General features: G+C 34.1%; 5 protein-coding genes across 6 annotated transcripts in view; 3 read left to right on the top strand and 2 right to left on the bottom strand.

Moving 5' to 3' along the window:
* LOC144843180 (uncharacterized) overlaps window positions 1-25335 on the bottom strand; it is a 79033-nt gene that overhangs the window by 43389 nt on the left and 10309 nt on the right. The window lies entirely within an intron of this gene.
* On the top strand, window positions 7588-13103 carry LOC144843249 (secretory phospholipase A2 receptor-like). Its single transcript, XM_078700043.1, has 7 exons — window positions 7588-7804; window positions 8634-8921; window positions 9479-9856; window positions 10298-10438; window positions 10588-10851; window positions 11827-11961; window positions 12874-13103. Exons 1-7 carry the CDS (start codon window positions 7588-7590, stop codon window positions 13101-13103), a joined length of 1653 nt encoding a protein of 550 aa, XP_078556169.1.
* Window positions 14444-19110, top strand: LOC144843193 (multifunctional protein ADE2-like). The gene is made up of 8 exons (XM_078699967.1): window positions 14444-14586; window positions 14899-15090; window positions 16019-16197; window positions 16391-16598; window positions 16951-17120; window positions 17725-17902; window positions 18170-18328; window positions 18478-19110. Exons 1-8 carry the CDS (start codon window positions 14577-14579, stop codon window positions 18654-18656), a joined length of 1275 nt encoding a protein of 424 aa, XP_078556093.1. The 5' UTR covers window positions 14444-14576; the 3' UTR covers window positions 18657-19110.
* LOC144843199 (uncharacterized) lies at window positions 19147-23409 on the bottom strand. The gene is made up of 6 exons (XM_078699974.1): window positions 23332-23409; window positions 22613-22960; window positions 21826-22024; window positions 21139-21248; window positions 20520-20675; window positions 19147-20130 (listed from the first exon to the last, which is right to left on the bottom strand). The coding sequence occupies exons 2-6, from the start codon at window positions 22922-22924 to the stop codon at window positions 20038-20040; spliced, it is 870 nt and encodes a 289-aa protein (XP_078556100.1). The 5' UTR covers window positions 22925-22960; window positions 23332-23409; the 3' UTR covers window positions 19147-20037.
* On the top strand, window positions 23749-24824 carry LOC144843536 (uncharacterized). Its single transcript, XM_078700339.1, has 2 exons — window positions 23749-23785; window positions 23916-24824. Exon 2 carries the CDS (start codon window positions 23917-23919, stop codon window positions 24610-24612), a length of 696 nt encoding a protein of 231 aa, XP_078556465.1. The 5' UTR covers window positions 23749-23785; window position 23916; the 3' UTR covers window positions 24613-24824.

The raw sequence follows: 25335 nt of genomic DNA on the forward strand, positions 1-25335 counted from the left end.
CCAAAGACGTGTTCAGCTACCAATTCAAATCATTAAATATATATACACCTGATATATAAACTGTAAATAGCGCTTGTCCGTTGCTTAGCCACGGGCTTGAAGTCGTAGCAAAAGATATTTTAAAATTGAATACTAGAAGCCATTATTGTATAGATAACTTACTAGTATTGGGTTTTATTTTCTTAACCGTCTATCATCCGAAACAAACAAAAAAACATTCTGAAATGTAATAGATAATTAGCAGGCGCAGATTGACTTTTAGACTCAATTGCTGTATAGTCCCGTCATGCAGACGAAATGTAGCTATTTGTGGTTTCGTGAAATAAATTCCTGGATTTAATTAGAGAAACTTCTTTTCAGAACTAATATACGTGATGTACCGCAAAATTATATCAACATTTGATTTCGCCATGCAAACCTTCAAACAATATATGGATTTAATCCCACACTAATATTAGAAATTGTGTCAAAAATACTTGCACAGTACAGTATTAGCAATTTAACGATGGCTTCGTATTGAAATAAAATATACTAACAATCTATCCACTTATTTTTATAATTAACTTAATAGAGGCAATAATATGGTCGTGTTGCGTATTTTATGTGCTAAAAAGTGCATCAGTCATTAAGTACTCACACTCAAAGAGACCGCGTCGATATAACTTAGAATAATTCTTTTGTTGTTTCAAACTACGTTAACCTCTGTCTACACTATCAAACTAGTTTGAAAAAAAAAGGGTGTGATCTGCCCAAATATGGTAGTGATATTCCCAAATAAGGTAGTGATATGACTTCATCATGTCCATATATGGGTCACATTTTTTTGTCACTTAAAGTTTGATTGTGTAGAAAGAGCTTTAGAAGTGGCACAAAATATTATGTTTTTAATATGATTATTGCGCACTTGATTATAAGCCATTATTTAAGCGTACGTTAAGCGGAGCATAAGGTATTTTAAGCCGATTTTCCACTATGCGAATAGGCTCGCGCGAATCGAAAGCGTCAGCTTAGAAAGCGTCAGCTTTTAAGCATGCGTATTCATGTTTCCATCTCACAAATCCCTCTCTACGCATACGTATAAGCTGACACTGTCGATTCGCGTGAACAAATTCGCCTAGTGTAAATTCGGCTTTAGTGCATGCTTAAATGACGTCTTAAGTGCGCTTGTATTGGCGCGATTTTACGAAAACGGAAGTGCGCCATGTATCATGTGACATCAGAACTCGTGACACGTGAGTGATTGTTGCACATTGATTGTTCGTTTGCATCATTTTCACTAATGAATCCTTTTGCTCTTAGCAAATTTGTGCAAGGAATTGGCAATTTTAACAGGTGAAGTGTTTTTAATGTAGTCGTGCGGTGTTACAAGCACATCATGGCGATAATTATATCCTTCAAAAGTGTCACTTTGATGATGTCAGTAAGACTCATATTATTCAAAATCGTTTTAAACAATGACTCAATTAAATTATTCACGTTAACACAAAATACAACAAAAAATAATGTAATATTGTTTTTTTTTCTTTAACGTCTATTTTTAGTTACTCCAAATATATACATTTATACTTTTGGTTGATATTTACTTTATTTCATTTCAAGCACGATACAATAAAGTAAAATTAACATATTAACACAATTGTTTAATGTTTATATAGACGAGATTTAGATAAAAATGTTGGGTTTATAGTTTAGCGACTTGTATAGGTAAAGCAATGTAGTGGTGGGAGGAGGAATGTGTTGAAGATGTAGGCATATTGTCCCCAAACTCGTCCGATACTGTCTAGAGACTATACCAAAATCAATACCATTTTTTTTAGTATTAAAAAGCATTAAAGATGTATTGTCCCCCAAAAACATGAAAAATGAAGATTAATTAAATCAGACTTTGAATATGTTATTTTGTAGTTTTAATAAAGTTAATCACTTCCATAGAAAAAAAACGGGGAAAAAATGTTTTCACTTGTAAAATGACAAAATAAATGGTTAAATTCAACTAAAAATCTATTGGCTGGCAGCCAATTTGACCATTTTTGCTTTAAATTACATTTTTCAAGTAAATACATTTTTTATTCATTATGGAATAAAAATTTCGATGATTGATTAATTGATTTGCTTTTGACGAAAAAACAAAAAAAAAATAATTTCTAGTCAAAGTGAATAATTATATGTGATATCAATTAACCTATTCATAAAAATAATGAGCAGCACGGCGTTCCATCAGTCTTGCACACAAACGAATGCATTATCTAATATTAATTTATCAAAGTCAATATAATTGATCATTTCAATAGGAAATTAAAAGATTTTACTCCTCAAACCTATCTGATATTGATTTGTCTTATTAGTTTGTCAATCAAATAATTATGTAAATATTTAGTCGCCAAATACATAGCATTCCACAAATCATCCACTTGTCCACTTATCGATTTTAATTTGTTTGTCGACCAACATTACTGAAATCATCTCTCTGAAGAATGTAAACATTGTACATTATGAGGTTAAAATCGCAATTACTACAGTTGACAGGTTATTAACGGTATTCGTTGCCTTTGTTTCATATATTAATTCACGAATTCCATCACAGGTTAATACTGTGCAAATCATATCGATACAAACACATTGATTGAAACGCGATCTAAAGCTTATACGCATGCGTATTCATGTTTCCATCTTGCAAATCCCTCTCTACGCATGCGCTTTCGATTCGCGCGAACAAATTCATCGCCTAGTGGAAAATCGGCTTTTTAAATTATGAGTAAATTTTAACATGATTCCAACGTAGTCTAGATGCATCTTGAGAGATACTTGTTGTTGAACTTTTAACCTTATCTAATAATAATAACACTAACAAGATTATTTTGAATTTTGAAATAATGTATTTTATAAAATCCTTTCTAAGTAAATGGCATTATAACTTATTTAACTGTTTACATCAGTCGGTATTAGGACTAAATGTAATTTTATAACACTTTCAGATCGTATTATTATCATTGTTATAGTTAATGTACAATTACGCCATAAAAGAAAAGACGCACTTAAATATTAAATTTTAGAAAACATCGCGTTTTCTTCCACGTCCAGGGCCCTCTGTGGTCTGGTAGGCTATATTTCACGCAGATGGCGCTACTGTAGAATTTAGAAAGTGTTTGTGCATCTTTACTAACTATTGTTAGTTATAAATTTCCATTTTGTTTTTCAGCTCATTATGCTTATACCTAGCATATGTTCTAGACTGTGATTCAACTACCGTAACTCTTCTAATAGTAACCCACACTCTAATAGTAACCCCCTTCTAATAGTAACCCACCTTATAAGTCAATCTAGGCCTATAATAATAACCCACTACTCTAATAGTAACCCATGGGGTTAATATTAGAGTCACACAAACTATTGACAAAATGGCATTATGAAGACTGGTCGTTTATGATGCAGCCGTATTTTGAAAATAAAGAGATAATGCATGTTGATCTCGGGAATGGGGAGGATTGAGTGTTTTGACTTTATAAGTTTATTCGTACTGTTTTATTATTTTGCTATGATTTGCTGACCGGAATAGTTGGGGTGGGCTACTATTTTCAAGTGCCTAATTTAAGATTAGTAATAGTAACCCACTACTCTAATAGTAAGCCCCCCCCCCCCCTTCTAATAATAACCCACCCTAAAAAAAGCAATCAAAGAACAATTGGAAGATTTACGGTAAATATTATTAGTAAAAAGATAAAACTATATTATTTTGGCACATATGGCGTTTCATACGTATAATATTTGAATCCGTAAACTTTTTGACGACATTGTTGACACCTTTATTCACCTGTAACCTATTTTCAAAACCATTCAATAAACACCGGGTGTAATCTATAACTTACTACTACAAATCGATCATTTTTAGAATTCAATCTCACTTAATTTTTAGTCGCGTGCAAACGCGACTCTGCTGGTCGGTTGGTCGGTAAACACTAACTCAAATTTGAGCACGCGACTGCAGCCATGTATGTGGCCTTGTTTTCTTATAAGTCTCTACGTCATGATAAGTGAATAAGGTTTAAAACTAAATAATCATAACCCTTTCGTAAGAAGAAGTAGTAGAAACTTTATAGTTTGATTATTAGGTTACTTTCCATCAAAAGATCTGTAATTTAGATATACGTATAAAGGGTCACGTGTTATGACTGGAAATACCAATAAAATTCGACCGATGTATTCTCTAGACCCCAATTAAAAACCGGTCGAAACACCATAACAGAACAAACACAAATCGATATAAGATGTAACTCATTACCTTCATAACATAATCGATTCCAATTACAATATAATAATTTCCTCCTTGAAACTGTTTGTCAAAAATTGATTTATTACCGTAAATGTTGAACAATTTAACTTCGTGAACTTATACAAAATGTATTGATGTTTTATATGGCCGTGGCGACGTTCTGAATTTGTGTTTTGCATGCAATGAAATTAATATTTATTTCTGAATTTTCTGAAAACGTGAGAAAAGTTAACATTATTATTTAAACAATCATATAAGATTGTATATTTTGAGAGCAATAAAATACACAAAAAAAATCTAAAATGAGAGGCCTACTAAAATAAATAATACCTTTATTCAGATATAAAAGAATACATGCATTTTCAGCAGTTTTTTAGGTCTATATTTTGATAGGATCTAAAGCTCGTGTAACGTTGGCGAAACGCAAGTGAATTGACCAATCACAAACGATAGTTCGGATGATCCACGCGTCGTGATTGGTCAAATTACTTGCCTATGTTTTACGTCGTCGCAATAGTGTAGTTTTCGTATTGCTATGCGACGTAAATATAATCAACCGCCCATGTATAGTATTTCAACAAACATTAATAGATTAATTGATATCAAGTGTAAAAATAATAGTAATTACATTTCGGTTGAAAACCCTCATATATTGGCTCAAATCAGCTGTAACAGTAATATTGATATATTTATAATTTAACAAGAGAACTTAAATAAAACTTGACATTGTTAACAAATACCATTATATTGGTTGTACTGGAAAATCGATTACGAAGTCGAGTCGATCACTGTACTTATAACATTTACAACGGTTCACCAACAAGATATCGTAATGTGTCACGGTAGCTATAGTTAGGTCTATAACTACTACATATCAAGTGATGCTATAATAAAAAGAGTGTGTATATCTAAATAAACGTCTATTTTAAGTTATCATAAAAAAAGTTTAATTAAAAATCTTACAAAGAAGGTACAGTACACCAGTACGCGCAGTGTGGAACTATCTAGGTTGTTAGCGCTTTTCTATACTATTCTAACAATTTGGAAGATATTCTCTAAAGTGGAACATTGATACATGTCGTTTTGAAATGGGAATTCACAAGAAATCGGTTAACTTATGTTTATTTCTTGTACTAATCCTGTGTTTTATGTATACGATTAACGGAGCTCCATGGTCGAGTAAGTACTGTACTTAAAATTTATTTGCAAATAATTTTAATTTTTTAAGAAATTATGGTAGGCTAGGCTTTCCCTAACTTTTATCGGTTCGTAGATAGTTTTGTTTACCTCAACTGGTTGCCTGTCGAATAATCAATCGCTTTTGATTGGTCATTTCGCTTGCGCTGCAGCTTACGTCTGTGCGTTGCGTCCTAGTGGCAATTAAGTTTGAACGATAAGTTACCGTTTCGAACATATTTGTTGTAATTTTTTATTTTTAATTTGAATCGTTTTAACAGTATTTTACAAAGCCTATGGCGCTTTTAATAGTTTTTAAACAGTATTTTAACATTTTAATAGTATTCATTCATCATTCATTCATTATTTATTTAGCCTTCAAAATCGAAATATATTTAAACATATTATAAAATATAATAGTATTTTAACATTGCCTTTTGCAATTTTATGTATTTTTCTTTTTGTGGTTTTATTGTCTTAATTATGCCAAGCAAAACAAATTTCCATTTTAAAGTGGACCAATAAAATGTCTTGAATCTTGAACCATTATTTGTGTGTGAAAAGTTACTTCACGGTTTCTATTTATTACATAACCATTATCATATAAACACATACTCAACCTTTCTTTGCCTTTGATTGAGTATTCTTTATTTTTCACACAAAATTCATAACAATATCAAAAGAAGAAAATGAAGTATATGATCATGTGAAATGTTTTAAAAAATAAACATTTGGTTGTTTTTTTTTCTCTCTTTTGTGGCGTTAACCACTATTTCTTCATTTCATCTTCAACAGATTAATACAATTATTGAATACTTCAATAATAATAATAATAATAATAATAACTATTTCTTTATTATTCTCACTTTTGTTTGTTTTTATTATGTGATTTTATCAATGTTGCTGTTCTTAGAATCTGAACATAAATATTTGTTTTCTGTATATCCACCTTTTTTCATAATTTTCTAATATTTTTTGTTCTATAATTCTTAACATCTAAAATTTTAACACTTAACTAATAAATGTAGGCCTACTGCAGAAGATTTTTTTATTTTTTTTTATTTATTTATGTTATTTAACAACATATTTATACAGGATTATACACAATCAAGTAGAAATACACTTGTTTTGCATTGTGGTCCTGTCGACAAAAACGGATACAAATTTAAATACTTATACAATTTCAATTAATAATAATAGCAACAACAAAAAGAAGACACATTACTAATGTCATTTTTTACCTATATACAGACTATATACATTATTTTTAAATGCTTTAAATAAAACAAAAATTATTTAAAAAATTGTTCTTACTCTTGTGTCTAGTTTTATGTCTCATGGTTATATTTGTTTGCTTATCTTCTCATGCGTTACTTATGTTGCGTTACGTTTCTTTTTTGTTTTAAATATTAATTTATATAATTTTTTTAATTACTTTATATAAAATAAAATGTAACTGCCATTACATTTTGTTGTTTGTAGATAAATGTAGTCCGAAGACTTCTTCTTTTTTTGGAGATCACTGTTATTATGTTTCGAGAAACAAACGAATAACATGGGAAAAGGCAAAGGACGATTGCGATATGAGGACATCACATCTCGTGGTGATCGACAATCAAGACGAAAGTAATAAATTTATACAGTGGTCTGTACATAAGAAATACGAGAATCATAGTGACATATGGACTGGATTGCACTACAATGCAACTACGGAAACATGGCAGTGGCCAGTTGCAAACTTAACTTTTCAAAGTAAGCCTTTTTATCGTTAATATCAACCAGGCGCTCCCCATTTTGATAAAATAAATTAGATGTTATATAGTCCTATAATATTAGCGCTCCACAATTCCTGGATATAGATACAAAGTAAATTGTTTACTTTAGTTTCAGAAAAAAATTACTTACGGCGTGGCACGACGTTTTTGAGAACCGTGGCATGGTCTAATCATATGGTCTAATTAAACACAGTTTTCTCGCCAAATTAAACTGGCATTATGCGTTAATATTACGGAAGGCAAAAATATATGTTATCAAATAAGATGATCAAACTACATGTTAGGCCTAATTACACACGGTACTCAATCAAAAGATCGGAAAACGATTTATCTAGTAGGCCTAGTTAAATGATAAAACGCAGTAGAATGGTCAAATCTGAAATCGTAGACAGGTCATTAGGGCTTTCAAAAAAGACAGGTCGTAAATGGCAAATTATTCCTATATCCAATATGATGTCTATCACAGACTGGGAGGATGGTGAACCAAACTTATCTAATGGACACTGTGCCGTATTTAACGGAGTCACGGGCTTGTGGAGTGCACGGAATTGTTCGGAAAATTATTGGCACTTTTGCGAAGCAGGTATGATTTATGTATCACTGTATTTAAATGACAATGGCAGGATTTATTTATTTCTTTCGTTTTCTTTCAGTAGGGTAGCCCTCTCAGTAATAAAATAAAAACTGCTCTTCCGAGGGGCCCTACGACATATTTATACATAATTTTAAAACAACTTAAACTAAACTTAAACTAAAACTTCAAAGCATGTTCTCATTGTAATTATAACATTTTATACCATTTTTTATTATTTTTAACTACAACCATCCTAAACCATCCGCAAAAAATGCACTTAAGTGTGGTTTAAAAAGGTTATAATTGTATCGTCCTCAATTTGCCATGTTCTGTTTTAGGGAATCGGAGGATCTTTTTACCGTTGCTTGGCTCTGTGTTATCAAAGTTTCCCAGTTTGATTGTGTGTATGCCTACCATCAGAAGGAATGGAGTGTGTAGAAAGTGAAAACAGAACATACAATTTCACACGTGTGGACGTTTATGTTTCATTTCAATTCAATCCAACTTTTTTTTTTTATTATTATTTTTTTCAATTACACCTTATTTATAAAGGGTGACCCTAACAAACGTATGATGACAATCAAGGGGCCCTCTTGATGAGTGACAGTGGCTGTGTGTATACTAGTACACTCGTCGCGAAAGATGTACTAGGTTCTTTAAAGTGCACATAAGCTACGGTTTATAGTCCTTATTCGACAAGACTTGTTCTACCACCAGAACCATGGAGCGAGTGAGCCTCGAACCCTTGCCGATGTCAATATGGCAAGGTATTACGGTTCCACTGTCTTACCCGCTTGGCCACTCACTAATTAAAATCTAATATTAATTTCTTAAACAGATTATTTTACTCCATGGAACTGGTATCCAGTTGGGGAGAAAATGTACCTAGTCCCCCCACAATATGACAACTTTGAAGGTGCAAGAAAAGCATGTTATTCGTTTGGAGCTTCTCTAGCTGTTATACAGAATGAAGAAGAGAGTGCGAACATTATCGAAGCGGGATTATCGGTGAATAGAAATTTAGATATTGCGAATACCAACCTTGCTTATATAGGGTATCGTAGAAAATCCAAAAGTGCAGTTTCTTGGGCATGGATTGACTCATCGGAAACATCACAGTATTTAAGTAAGAACTTATTCTTATTAGTACATTATTAGTACATATCTATCGACAATCAACAGCATGTAGTATCTAGTATTCTGACAATTGTCATCATATATGGGACAGTGTATACTGTCTCTTGACACTATACAGTAGTCTCCGTTTCAAACACGTTATGTTGTCAAGAAAACACTGTAATGCAATTTGTCGCTAGATTATACTAGAAAGATTTATATTAGTAAAAAAGATAAACATTTTGCATATATGGCGTTTCATACGTATAATACTTGAGCTCAAAAACACAGTTTTCAGACAAATATCGAAACGCCGATTGGTAGACTAACACAAAAACAACAAGAACTACAGATTTAGGGCAAGTCTACGCAATAACGTAAGTGCAATGCGCAAATAATTTGACCAATTAAAAGCGATGGATTATTCGCACTGTCACTTGTCACTTGTCATTAGTCAACTAGCTTGCGTTACGCTTACGTCTATTACGTTTCGTCCTAGTGGCAACCAAGCTTAACATGAAACGATTATATAAATCCTTTTTTATTGATTTTTTTTTTCATTTATAGATTTTTCAGCAGATCAGATACTTTCTGCTGAAAATGAACCGTGTTCTGCTCTTGATTTTAGAGATGGGTCTTGGAAAACTTCCACCTGTACCCATAAAAGACCCTATATATGCGAAAAGGGTCTTGAATGGCATTATTTCAACAACAAACGTTACGCAGTTATTAAACATAAACTTCGCCAAGAATTTCAAAGAAACGATTGCTCTAGAATAAACTCTGCCTTACTAGAAATAGAAAGTGTGGAAGAAAACAATTTTATTTTGAGTGTCATTGAACCAGAATTAGCGTTTTTTGACAGTTTTTTTTTAAGTTACCGATATTCGTACGATGATTCTAAGTGGTATGTTGATGGTACAACGCAAGAAATGACGTATGATGGCAAGTATTTTTAGCCTACAATGTAAAACAGTGAAACAGGGATATGCCATGTAGAAACTAGTAACTGTTTGACCTGCAAAGCCTTATAATAAATAATGTGTATAATATGTAATTCATTTTTTTTTAATTCATACGAATCCAACAGTGAGTAACTCGCCAATTACAGGATGGATAGGCCTAAACTATTTTATAATTTATCGTGCTTATAAATAAACTGTCTCATTTGAGGCTTAGGGAGTGGAGTTGAAAGAGTCGTGAGTTACAACCCTGGCACTAGGTCACGATTGGACCCTGAACCGTGGGATTGGACGCTGCAAGCACGTTAACCACCAAGCTACCAGCTTCACTACAAAATCAGTTCCTAATAATTAGTTAGCAGAAACAAGACAACTATTGCTTTTTATTTTATTTTATTAATTATCTATATATTTAATTGTTCAGGTTTTACCAATGACAATAATCGTCACCCAAATATAGACCTGAATAGAAACTGTTCTTCGATTACAATTGGAAAGTATACCAATCGGGGAATATGGTCTGCAAAGTCTTGTAATGTCAACCTGGACGTAACATGTAACGGACGTAAGTAGGCCTACACGATTTTAAAAACAAATATTCTTAGTATCTAATCCATGGATAATTTGTCTTTGAATTTATATTATAGACTTATTGCCAAAGTACCAAAAAGCTCATTTTGGTTCTTATGTTTGTTTATACTTTTACTCACACAGCACAACGTCACGTGAACACAATGTGGAACGGGAAAACGTATTCGATTCTGGAATCCGAAATGACATTCGAAGATGCACAGACAAGGTGTACTGAGTTAGGTCTAGTTACGGTCAGAATTGACTCTCCACAAGAAGCGATTTTCATTGCAAGGAGTATCCGTCGATATCGTAACAATTCTTACAAGGTTTGGATTGGCCATGTTTTACACTCTTTATATTCTGAATTTGTATGGACAACTGTGGAACGATCTATATCTTGGGAAGGTAAGTCCTTATTTTATATTAATTATAACTAATTTCTTAAAGATGTATTGTCCCCCAAAAACATGAAAAATGAAGATTAATTAAATCAGACTTTGAATAGGTTATTTTGTAGTTTTAATAAAGTTAATCACTTCCGTAGAAAAAAAAACCGGAAAAAATATTGTTTTCACTTATAAAATAACATAATAAATGATTATATTCAACCAAAAATCCATTGGCTGGCAGCCAATTTGACCATTTTTGCTTTAAATTCCAGTTTTTTCAGGTAAATCAATTTTTTTTTGATCCAATTTTTCGTTGAAGTCAATAACTATTATGTGACATTAAAATGGCATATTCAACAACAAAATTTTTAAAAAATATTTTTCAGGGGGACAATACATCTTTAATATAAAAACATAATAATATTAAAATTGTATAAAGTGTGTATATAAGGTTTGGAATGTTCTACTTTACGATGTTGTTCATCAAGCGAGAATACGGCCACCGAATATAATAACAATAACAATAATTTAATATTATATTAGTTAACGGTTATGGAAATGATTTAACAAAACAACAACAAAATATTGTATGGCGCTATACTATATTACTTATAGGCCTATTTATTGATTTTATTTAGGAAGTACAATGTATTTAAATATTTTAGAAGATGATTAAATAAAAGTGGTGGGACAAACCCACATAAGAAACCAAAAAAATAATTAAATATTGTAAAGATTTCCGTAAAAATCTTATTGAAAAAAATGAAACAGGTGTACCCTGCAAGAACGTAAGCGCACCGTAAGCAAATTAACCAATCATGATACGATGGATCATCACACACAAGCTTGTGATTGGTCAATTCTCTTGTGTTGCGCCTAACGTCTTTGTCCTAGACCTATATTAGTGGACCTAGTTTAGGTTGTCTTGCCTTAATTTAGGGAATATTATTTACACATGATATTCTATACCTTTTACAATTTCTTTTTATAGATTTGCGAAGTAGGTCCAGTATCCGTCGTGCAAGACTTAACGATTATTGTATTAATATGTCGTTACGAGGAAGACATATAACTTTGTCATACTCATCTTGTATAAAAACAAGGATTGTAGTTTGTGAATCACAAGGTAACGCTATTTACAATAGAACCTCGCTTAAAGATGTATATTGTCCGCCAAAAACATGAAAAATGAAGATTACTTAAATCAGACCTTGAATGAGTTATTTTGTAGTTTTAATCAAGTTAATCACTTCTGTAGAAAAAACGAAAATAAAATAATGTTTTCACTTATGAATGACAAAATAAATGCTTAAATTCAACTTAAACCCCATTGGCTGGCAACCCAATTTGACTATTTTTGGCTTTAATTTACAGTTTTTTCTTGTTTTGTAATGTTTTTTTTTCGATCCCATTTTTGGCAAAGTGGATAACTATTATGTGACATTAAAATGGCATATTCAACAAAAATATGTTAAGAATTTTTTTTCAGGGGACAATATATCTTTAAGGGGACATCTTCGGGATCTAACCAAGTGTGCCTGCAATAGGGATGTCCCTTGAATAGAGAGACTGTACTCAATTAGTGAGCAAATTAATAACTTGTTTTGTATGTTTGTTTTTGTTTCGTCTATTTGTATAGGATTAAAGCTTTCTAATTTAAAGTTATCGTCCAGAACTTTTCTCTTTTCTTCTAAATACTTATGTACAAATAGGTCATAAATTGATTGATAATGATTTTTTAGAAGAAATCGATTATTGTTACGTCATAAAAGCTTATTAAAATCTCGAGTTATCTGTATCTTTAATATGGCCCGATATATTAATTAGTGCGCCCTCTGTTGATCGCTGCAGTTTGCCAAGTATTTCATGCTTAGATTTAAGCGCTTAAATTATTAATTTTACATTCATTTACTACTCAAGAAAAAGAAGAGAAACAAGGATAGACAAATTATAAATATTTTGTTTACAGATTTTCAATAATACTCAGAGTTTCCTAAATTGGAAAGTTAACCTTTCTCAACCATTTTCTTTTTCTTAGAATCAACACATTCTACGTTTGAACGCGTCATGGTACCCAAAGTAGGTACTGCAATTACTGGTGTTACACCACCGAACGGGTTTGTGCGGTGTGGTTCAACGTGTACCGACGCAATTGGATGCGTTGCGTATAATTACCTTTCTAGCAGTGGACAATGTGAGCTTCTTGGCTCTGTAAATATTAATACTGATGACGCACGAGAAGGTCTCAGGCAGTATAGTATACGATAAAGGCACATTATAATATTTATCTGATGATGCATCTATTTACTTTAATTCATCACATATACATCGAGTAGTGGAGCTGTATCTTGGTGGTTAACGTGCTTGCTTTCCAATCCCAAGGTCCGGGGTTCACTCCTGACCTAGTGCCAGGGTTGTAACTCACGACTCTTTTAACTCCACTCCATCTAAGCCTCAAATGAGACTTAGTTTATAAGCACGTTAAATTATAAAATAGTTTATTTATCCATCCTGTAATTGACGAGTTACTCGCTGTTGGATGCGCATGAAATAAAACATAAAAGTTAAAAATTATGTAGGCCTACAGCGCGCGGTTAAAAGAAAAGTGACATGGGGTCTCAGACCATGGAAGGTCTGTATGCTGTGAATGTAGCGCCAGGAAGTAGAGGCCCGGGTATTTTTGTTTAAGTTTTTTTGAAAGAAATCGTCAATCTTTTCTACTTTTGCTTACAAAAAATGTCGCATTATACTACAGTTATTCCGTTTTGACTGGCTGGTATTTTAAATATTGTTTAGTATATGATAATATACATAGGGCGCAAAGTAGGACGACTTTTTGTTGGACGTGTCTATCTTTTTAAGGCGGTCTCTTAAATTTGTGTTACTGTAGCAAATTGAGACCCTGTATAGAGTTTGTAAATATTGGATCGATACTTTGTATTTTAATGTTTGGTCAAACATTCTGTTCAAGTGAAATAAATATTTGTATATATATATTGTATATATGTTTATTTCCAAGACAGATTACAATTTTAGTTCAGAATATATTACTCACCGCCGTGATTTCCTAATCATTAATTAAGCTTGGTTCCCACTAGGACGTAACGCAAGGACGTAAATGTAACGTAAGCGAGTTGACCAATGACAAGCGACAGTTCGAATAATCCATCGATTGTGATTGGCCAACTCACTTACGTTGCATTACGTCCTTGTGTTGCGTCTCTGGTGGGAACCAAGCATTATTGGTATGTTGCGTATAGAAAATCATCGTCTATAATTTCTGTAATTTCAGTCAATATAAAATTAGTCTAGGCACCTACTCTCGGTGAAGTATGTGTATGTCTACAATGAACTGAACCTGACTTTTGGGGCACACAGTTGTTGCTAATTCTACCTCATGCATATTTACGACTATAGAATCTGCTTTAATTATTGTTATTGGACACAATGCTTAAGTGTATATTGAGCATATGAATAAAATATAACTTTGTTCAGATGAAAACCTAAATGTGTACTTAATTTGTACTTTGCGGATGGTGGCGCTGCACATCGAAGTTTTATAATCGTTTCGAACCGCTGACCTCTATAGGTACTTGTTGTAGGTCCTGCTCGCGCAGATTTATTCAATCAATAATCCACATGTGCTCTCGGTGTGTGTGTGTGTGTTTCAAACGAGAAGTCAAGATATCTCTCTGGCCTAGCGTTTTTTAGAATCCAATTTCGCATTCGACACTACATAAAATGGCATCCGGTAAGTCTATTATTTTATTTTTACTACCCAGTACTAGTTAGGCATATAGAAATATTATACTAACATTAACAATATGATTCGAATGAAAATGTAATGAGATCCTGGTAGGCTATAGTACTTATAGATAGGCCTCTAGGCCTAGCCTATTCCTTGAACCCTACCACCGGCCCGATGGCATACCACTAGCTATGACTCCTTCTCAGTCACTCAGGAGCCCAGGCCTCCTCTCTAGTAATACTATAGTATATAGGACATGACTTGGTTGTGCTTGTCCATTTGAATGAAGTGTTTATTTTATTTGTTTTTTTACAGAAATTGTACCAGGCAAGTTACTGAATGAGGGAAAGACCAAAAAAATCTTTGAGCTCCCAAACAATCGTGTGTACATACAATCAAAAGACCGTATAACTGCTCACAATGCACAAATGGTGAATGAACTACAGGGAAAGGCAGTCATATCAACTAAAACTACTAGTTTGCTGTTCGAATACTTAACTAAACTTGGTATGTTGTCAGACACCGTGTATTTATACAATTTAAGGGGCTAGGGTTATAGATTCTATTCATAATAAGCCAGGCATTTGTTTTCTTTGTTTTTACTCGCCATTAAAATCAATGGACTCACCATTTGCCTAGAGGGATTATTTTTTAGGTTAAATAATAATTTTACCATATCAGCCTAAGTAAGATATGGTACCATCTCCCTACACAAAAATAAAATACTTGTTTTTAGTCTTTTCTACTTTTTTTTTCTATTTACTGCCATTGTACATGGCTAAATGCTATTTTGCAATTTTTGTCTACCAATACTAGAGGAAAGTTAGTCATAAGCAGACAATCTTATCATTTCATTTCAATAAACATTTATATTTATGATATAGCTAACATTTTATGTGGTTATATTGTTTATATCCCATTGTTTATTATGCAATATTGGTAACATGGCTTTTTTTTTTTATTGTAGACAATAATTTAGTCATGCAATGAATTAACAGATGTTACTATCTTAGCTGGTATATTTTTATTGTTAAAATTCTGAAATTTGAACTTTGTCCCTTCTTTGTGCAATGAGATTTAGTTTGGGATTACCACAGATTTTCATGATTTTAGAAATTGTATATGTGGGATTATCTCTGTCTTAATTTTAGTGGACACAACACTTCCTGAGATTCCAAGTAGAGTGCTTTCTACCATAGCTATTTTCCAATACTGTATATAGTATGAATTATTAATCACCATATTTTAATTTGCATTTTGTATAATTTCACAAAAAAAATAGAAGCTTAACTTTAATTTCAATTCAAAATATTTCAAATAATTGTTGATTGGCCTAAATGAAAATTTGTAAATTTATTTTTTTAAATCAACACAATGAATTTATACAATTTCTGCGAGATCTTGAACCAATATTTTAAATAATTTTATTTTCTAGGACTTCCAAATCATTTTATTAAACTGGAAACCGATTCTGCCTTCATTGCCCAGAGGTGCGACATGATTCCCATTGAATGGGTGACACGGCGGGTTGCCACCGGTTCGTTTCTTAAACGCAACCCTGGGGTCAATGAGGGGTACAGATTTTCACCCCCGAAGTTGGAATACTTTTACAAGGTAAATGAATACATGTGTTGTAGTAATGAGCTTCGTATGGCAGTTAAAATGTACTTTAAAGCTCTGTCTACACTATCAAACTAGTTTGACAAAAAAAAGTGTGATATGCCCAAATATGGTAGTGATGTCCATATATGGGCACATTCATTTTCACATCTTAACAATGTTTAACATTGATGTTTATCGTTACCAGGATGATGCTGCTGGTGACCCTCAGTGGTCAAGGGAGCAGATTATTGAGACCAAGATGAACTGCGGGGGTCGTGTGATTAACGGTGATGATGTCGACATGATGAGCCGCATAACTGTTGCTGTTTTTGAAGTCCTTGAGAAGGCGTGGGCTTCTTTGGACTGCAGCTTAATCGACATGAAGATTGAATTTGGTGTCAGTGCTGCAACAGGTTAGTAACAAATGTTCACATTTTAATATTGAATTTGTTTATTATGAAATTAAAAAACAAACTGGTGTAAAAAAAAAAAAAAAAAATACAGTATAATACATCTATAGTGTAGGTTAATAAAATAGAATCAATGAATAAATAGTTGGATTGATATGAATTATTTGTATGAAAATTATTCCAAATTTGGAACATTTCAGGAATGGGACTTATAGCCCCAGGGTGGGCTTATGCTCCAGTAATGATTAATATTTTTCATATTGAAGTATTTTATCATTTACTGTTTTAATTGCACACAATTTTGAATAATTTAATAAAAGTAAAAAAAATGATTTCCATTTTTTCTTATGTAAAGGCGAGATTGTCCTAGCGGATATCATTGACAGCGACTCCTGGCGACTTTGGCCCTCTGGAGACCGACGTCTGATGAAGGATAAACAGGTGTACAGGGAACTGAAAGAAGTGACCGAGGAAGCACTGCAGGTGGTCAAGAAGAACTTTGAGTGGATTATGGAAAAGATTAAGGTACTGGATTAAGTCCTCTTACATATCCCAATTAAAATCATGATCGGTATAGTGCCTCCAGGGGACAAACAGGGTTCATCCTGTTTTGTTCTTTTATAAATTACCTGTGGTGGTCACTTTGATTGGTGGTCACGCTTATGTGCGTCACTATTAAAGTAGAGGGGAATTTCCCCCTTTTCCCCACATGGAAGTGTCCCACCGGAGTTGCTGACTGGTCGTGGGCGACCCGTGTTGTTCATTGTACACAATGTTTGTTTATGAATGTTGTCTGGCATGTATGTACTGTGCATTTAAATGGTTATTAAACTGACAAGCACCTGCTTTTTTTGGTATACTATTGAACATTGTAAATGGAATTGTTAATAGATCAATAACAGTCTTTTCACAGCTGAAAAGGTGAAAATAAAACAAAATTGATACAATATATCATTAAAAAAAATATATACCAAAAAACAGCATATTTTTATCGCCTTGTTATGCATGGTAAGAACAAATTATGTTTGGTTTTTTTTTTATGGACAAGCAACTATCACATGGCAGGGCAACATTTAAGCCTGTTCTATATGCGATGATTAAAATTATATATTTTTTTGTTCTTGTTTAGCTTTTTGACTCCAAGCCATCTGCTCAAGTAATTGTGTTGATGGGGTCTCCTTCTGATGCAGAATATTGTGAGAAGATCAAACGATGTTGTGATGACATTGGAATTGCATGCGAGATGAGAGTGACATCAGCACATAAAGGCACTGACGAAACCATGCGGATTCTAGCCCAGTACGAAGGTGAGGGTTGTAATATGTGCCCAAATATAGTAGTAATATGCCCAAATAAGGTAGTGATATGACATCATCATGTCCATATATGGACACATCACATTTGTTGTCACATCAAGTTTAAACAGAGCTTTAGGGTTGTAATATGACAGCTACATACTGTAGGCTGTAAACCCATGCCGAGGATTAAAATGACACTTTCTACAAGTGACATAGATCTTGTCGAGGAATATCAATACTTTTCCCATTTTTTAAAATTTATTATTTCAAATACAGGTTGTAGTGTGCCTATAATATTCATCGCTGTAGCTGGTCGAAGCAATGGTCTAGGCCCAGTGCTCTCTGGAAACACCCCTTTCCCAGTCATCAACTGTCCCCCTGTCAAAGCTGACTGGGGAGCTCAAGACATCTGGTCATCGCTTCGAATGCCATCAGGTAATAAACCTTAGTGGGTGTAGATAACTGTATTTACTAGTATGTAGTAGTATAAGGCCATCTGGTCGTCAACTTTTATTATTCCATGATTTTTTATGAGATCTTCTAATATAAAAATATTGATGTGTACTTTATGCATTTCATTGCAGGCATGGGTTGCAGTACGGTTCTTTCGCCAGAGGCTGCAGCTCTGTGCGCTGCCCAGATGATAGCGCTTACCGACCACGTTATATGGGGAACACTCCGTGTCAGACAGCTCAACACCTGGCTGAAACTCAAGGAGGCTGATCGTAAAATGCGTAAAGCCCAGCAGGACAAGAGCTCATAAAACAGCCCCCTCAATCAAGTGCTTTCAATGCGATTACAGGGTTTCAACAGTACAGTGAAAAGGACCATTACAATTTAAGATATATATATTTGTATTCCATTCCATATGATTATGTACTGTATTCATTCCAATTGTACTATTGAGGTTACATAGGCCGTAGGTGGTTTAGTTATAGATTTTAATTGACATATTCAATTCGATGCAAAATTATCAATGCCAGTTTGATTAATTATATTAATTATGATAAAATTGTTTTGCATAGTAAACATTGTATCAATTTGTATATTGTTTCTATCAAACCTTAGAGACATATAATATGATGATAAAAAAATACACTAGCACATGATCATTAAGGTGTGTTTTTTTAATTGTTTGATACTTGGTGCTAATTGCATGCAAATTGGTGGGCTGAAAACATTTTTTTTTGTACTATTAAAAATTATTTAATGATAAAGTTGTTGATTCATTTGTGTTTTGCGTCATTGGCAGAGGATAACAAATGTTTGTGAATGTTATTACACCTATTTTCTTGGAACCGAAACCTTCACAGAATAGATGTGTGCAAAATAAATGCCCATTGTTCAAGATGAATCTGAGGCTGTTGTGATCTTTTATTAAAGCTCTATCTACACTATCAAACTTCATGTGACAAACAAATGTGATGTGCCCATATGGACTTGATGTCATAGCACTACCATATTTAGGAATATTCACTACCACATTTGGATATAGACACATGACCTCAAAACAGCAACCACATTGATGGGTAAAGGAGGAATATTCATTATACCTACATATTGTATCCTTTTATGAGTACATTTTTACTTGTATTGATATCTAGAAAATGCCAATTGCCATGTTATTTTAGCACAAAATCCTCTGTAAACTTAAATACTTTACAACAATACACACAATAAATAGAAATACCATACAATAATGAAATTAGCACCACTATACATTCTGAATATTATGTGCCATTTCAAATTCATTAGCAAATGATACTTGGATCGTATACCTGTAGAGCAACTTATTGACTGACCCAGAGGTTAAGGGGCCCCAGTGCATGAGCAGTCCAATGCAACTACCCAGTGTTGGAGGGCCCATTATGAGTGCTCAACCAGGGGCCATTATGAGCGCTAAACCAGGGGCCATTATGAGCGCTCAACCAGGGGCCGTTATGAGCGCTCAACCAGGGGCCGTTATGAGCGCTCAACCAGGGGCCGTTATGAGCGCTCAACCAGGGGCCATTATGAGTGCTCAACCAGGGGCCATTATGAGTGCTAAACCAGGGGCCATTATGAGTGCTCAACCAGGGGCCATTATGAGTGCTCAACCACGGGCCATGGCTGCAATCGTCTATACTTCATTTGGAACCATTTTGTCACCTATTCAATAAACGACTCCAAACCTGCTGTGGGTCATCGCTAGGTTTTGGTAGATTTGCAGCCAATTCACCAATTAAGCTTACAGAATTCTGAAATAACAAGATTTACATTGGTTAAGGGTCTTCTCTTTCTCTCTGTCTTTATACCAGTTTTGTCTTAAGCTCTGTCTACACTATCAAACTTTATGTGAAAAACAAAATGTGATGTGGCCATATATGTACATGATGATATCATATCCCTACCATATTTGGGCATATCACACTTTTTTTGTCAAACGAGATTGATAGTGTAGACAATGCTTTAAGAAAATTTTCATAAATTGCAGTATTTTTTAAGGGATTGAGATGCATTAGCACTAATACTAAAGTGGAGGACAGGGCTGTTGTTAGGTCATGAACAGGATCTATATTGTGGCACTTTTCAAGGCCTAAATACTTTTCCTTATCATTTCTTGGGGAAAATAGTTCAATTTTCTTACCAATGTCTCTAGATGTTTTTGAATTCTTTCATCAATTAGTTTATTTTGTAAGTGTGTCTTCTTTGCACTTATAAACTCTTTTTGAGCAAGTACTTCTTGTGCTTTAATACAAGCAGGACAAGAGTTGATATCGTGCTCAATGACTTCATCTAGTTTCTGTAATACAATTGTTGTGAGTTAGATCCAGTAGTATATTGAGTGAGGCAAATGGCCGAGCGGTTAAGGCAAGGGCGCCGTTTACCATACCTAAAAAGCCAACAATATCAGCATGGGTTCGAGGCCGACTCGCTCCTAGTTCTGGTGGTGGAACAAGTCTTCTCAGTTAAGGACTATAAACCGTAGGTTCAGTGTACACAGTTATAACCTGTGTGCACTTTAAAGAACCCAGTTGATCATTTGAGACGACTAGGGGATTACCCTGGTGAACTAGTTCACAAAATAGCCCCTGTATCAGGGGGATTACCACCTACCTGATAGGACAGTGATTAATTTACTATTCTAATCCTTGGCAACATGTGCCCAAAGACATAAAATATTGTAACTCTAGGAATAATCATGACTTCTGAAAATCCATTACTATATATAATATATCTGATGAACGAGCATTGTTCTATTCTACCTTTTTCATTTTATGTCGAATATTCTCTATCTTCATTTCTTCAAGCCTCTTCTCCGTGATTGGTAGTGTTCCTTGGACGGTATCAACAGATGACTGATGATGCACATCAACTAGATAGAAAAAATAAATTGATAAACTTGATGAACTTTTTTTATCTGCCAACCTGCATTACTTAAGTAGTAATAAATAATATTTTCAATTTATATAGTGCCATTCCAACAATCATTGCTCATGGCACTGTGGACTTTGATGTTAGACTTTTCATTTCAACTACATGCTTCTCTCCTAAGGATGACATCAGTGATGCCACTTTTAGCGCGCATCCATCTGTCCACGACAGTGGCTGTGATACACCAGGGTAACCCCCTACTCATCTCAAAAGATGTACATGGTTCTTTAAAGTGCACATAATCATTTTTTTGTACACTGTGCCTACAGTTTATAGTCCTTATCCGAGAAGACTGGTTCTACTACCAGAACCATGAAGCAAGTGAGCCTCGAACCCTTGGCGATGTTATGGCTGGATTACGGTTCCACTGTCTTAATGGCTCAACCACTCAGTAACTGCTAGAGTTTAATCGTAAGTAAGTAAGTTTCCTGAAAATAGGCAACCTAGTGGTGGCCCAAGATGTCTGGTTTTCCAGGTAGTTTTTAGAACCCAAAACATCATCCTGATTGTCATTTTACCTTTTGGTTTATTGGTATGTGCGTTCTTCAGAAAGTGTATTTTATTCTTACAGTATTCATTCACTTCTACTGGTACAATAGAAACATCCGATTCAGATTTTATTTCATTTTCCCGTTCTCTTGATGCATTTTTCTTTGCTTTCTTTATCAAAGACTTACAAAATGTTGACTGAAGCTGGTTTTCTGATGAAAATGAATCCTGAATCCAAATGAAAAATCATTGAGAAATTTTAGAATTGGGGAGCTTTCAATTTGGACGACTATGTACATCATCAAACTGTGATGTGCCCGAATATGGTAGTAATATGCCCAAATATGGTAGTGATATGCCCAAATATGGTAGTGATATGCCCAAATATGGTAGTGATATGACATCATCATGTCCATTATGGGCACATCACATTTTTTTATCACATAAAGTTTTATAGTGTAGTCAGAGCATTATGGGAACTTTGTTGGAACATGCTTCCTCACTACAGGGACATTGGAACTAACTCCATTCCTCATTTTTACCGGATTGTACACAATACTTACAAATCAAAAGTCCCAATTAACATTAGGATTGCAGTGCACCAATAAGTTATTCACAATTAATAATAAAGAAAGAGAAAAGAACAAATAATCCCAAATATGAGAGGTGATGTGTGTGTTTGTTTATTACTGTATTTATTTATACTACTGGGCAACCTTTTTAGTCAAAGACAGGTCTCCCAGAGGGCCCAGTTATGTGTACATATCAATCAACAGCTCAACATCCTAAATTGTATTGGCTGTAATTTGTACCCACTTTAGTACTGCTTTCATCCTCCTCTGATGAGAAATTGCTTGAATAATCTTCGCTTGTTGACTCAAAAGTATCTTCATTATAACTATGTCTTGTCCTTTCTAAACTGTGTTTACTGTACTGTGTTGCATCACTCACACTAGCCTCGGAATGAAGACTGCTGCTAGTGGACTCTTTTGTGGAGAGCGAGTCAAAGGTGTCTGATGTGTACCCGTCTTCAGTGGTCTTCTCTGGAGAGATTGCTTCTGTCACTGAACTTATGGAATCAAATGTATCTAAATAATTAGTTGCCGATGTTGATGACAGAACTTCCATTGAAAGATCTATCAGTCTTTACTTTACCATAATAACCTAGAAACAACAATTCACAACAAATCTTTTTTTAAGTTGAATAAAACGTTGAAATAATTAAGTAAAGTTGTTATAAAATTACCCTTCCATCTCATCCACCCCTTCAGCATGCAATGCTATTCCATTCCTTGCCTACGCCTTTAGGCTTATCTAAGGCCACCCAGCAAGTACAACACCACGCGCAAGAAGAAGCCACAGCACAGGACACACCGGACAACATGGGCCAAGCCTTGATTGAGTCTTTGACTCGAGGGCCTGCCCTAGCTAGATAAAAAAAAACTAGGTTTGGCTTATCAAATGTCGCCATACTTTATTGAAGTAGTCCTATACCATGCTTTTAACCTTTAAGAGGCAAGATTATATTTACTTACAAATTTGCCATGACTTTAGGCTGCAGAATAAGTTTTATAGAAGAAGCAGGCTTTGAAAATGGTATGTCTTGTTTGTTTTGATTGTAATGCATCATTGCGCGCCAAATATGTAAAAAAAACAGTCAAATAGAGAGGGCAGCATTATACTTCAATACACTGCTCTATGAATGAGCCAGATGGGCAGCAGTCCGGTTAGGATAATGATTTGTATAAGCTAATTTATTTTTTTTAATCAATTGTTGTATGAAAAGAAAATATTATACGAAAGCAAAGATGTAAAAACTTTTTTTTTTTTCAAAGAATATTTTGTGCGGTCGCGTGTAACGTGTGCGCGTTCGCGCTGGGCGTAGTTATAGTACGTATTCCATGGTGGTGAAGAAAAATGCCAAAAATAAAAAAAAAGGCTCATGAAGTAAAATACAAAGAAGACATTTTCAGTATTTCGTATTATAAGGTCTGTTTTACATTGTCCTTTCTATGTGGCTTACATTTACTGATTGATTTTAATATATAATATGGATTAGCTATGACACGTGTAGGTAATTTTTTTAATGTTTTGCATTATTTTATTAAATTTATTTCAGTATGAATGAAATGGATATTCGGCCAGTTTTGCGCAAACCGGAATTTTTTCTGGAGAGTTGGTTGATGGAAAAACTATTATCACATGACTTGACGGAGTTTGATGAAAGTTTCCTATCTCTTCCAATGACAAATTACAATTTGAATAGGCCTAGGTCTCCATCAAGGAAGAACGGTGATTTAAAATTAGTTATAGAGAAAACGTGTGAAAGAAGGGATAGTTATGAAACCAAAGATAAGCAGCCATCTAGGCCTAGGTCTACTGATGTTTTGCTTAAAGAAGAAGATTCCAAAACACATGTCTTAATCTCGAGTTCCCAACATCGTTCTACTAATTTAAGACGCCCTCTAGAGGCTGATATAACATTATCGCCCATATCTCCAAAGTTTGTTCGTTTTGAAGACGAAGAAAAACATAGGAGGCGTAACATAGAAGTGAGGTCTCCTGTTAAACTTCGAGAACGACCACTTCCAAGTGATTTAGCCTCTTTAGAACTCGACAAGTTGGAACCAAATTTCCAAATCTCGCAATACCTGAACGATGCCATCGTGAACTGTGATTGGGAAATTAAACGATTATTGTTCTCTTTGCTTGCTGACAAAACACATATTAATCTTGATCAATATATTGTTGGAAGTCTGGATAAAAAGCAAATTGCTGATAAAAAGAAAACCAATATTCAGACTAGGCCTAATTAATAATGACAGTGGTGAAGTCGATGTTGCATTAATTAGAAATAATGTCCTAAGTAAAGCCGTAGAGTTAGGATGGACAACGGAGTCTACAATAAGTAAAGATTTAGGCTGGACAACAAAGGCTACAACAAGTAAAGTCGTAGATTTAGGATGGCCAACGGAGGCTAGAACAAGTAAAGTCGAGTTAGACTGGACAACAAAGGCTACAACAAGTAAAGTCGAGTTAGACTGGACAACAAAGGCTACAACAAGTAAAGTCGAATTAGACTGGACAACAAAGGCTACAACAAGTAAAGCCATAGAGATAGACTGGCCAACAAAGGCTACAACAAGTAAAACAAGTTTATCAAATAACAATGAAACCTCATTACTTGATGAAAAACACGATAACACAACTAGTAGTTTCAATAACAATGATAGCCATGCTCGTCACATATTCGTAAAGTTAAACGAACAAGTGAAGAATTTTATTTCTGATGGAAAAGCACTTTTATGTAAATTTAATTTAAGGAATACAAAAGCCTGCGAAGAAGCCGATGATCAAATCCAGAAAACAGAGCCTAGCACAACTTTGACAACAGTTAAGAAGTCTCCGCCCAAAACGAGTGAACCGGCTTCAAAATTAAGACGATCTGCCCGCTTGTCTGCGATTCGAAATAAGTTCATCAAAACGTGACGACAGTAGGCCTAGAATGAAAACCACTGACAATAAGCGCTAACTCTGTT

The sequence above is a fragment of the Antedon bifida genome, chromosome 5, assembly GCF_963402885.1.
Source record: "Antedon bifida chromosome 5, ecAntBifi1.1, whole genome shotgun sequence".
In the NCBI taxonomy this organism is placed as follows: domain Eukaryota; kingdom Metazoa; phylum Echinodermata; class Crinoidea; order Comatulida; family Antedonidae; genus Antedon; species Antedon bifida.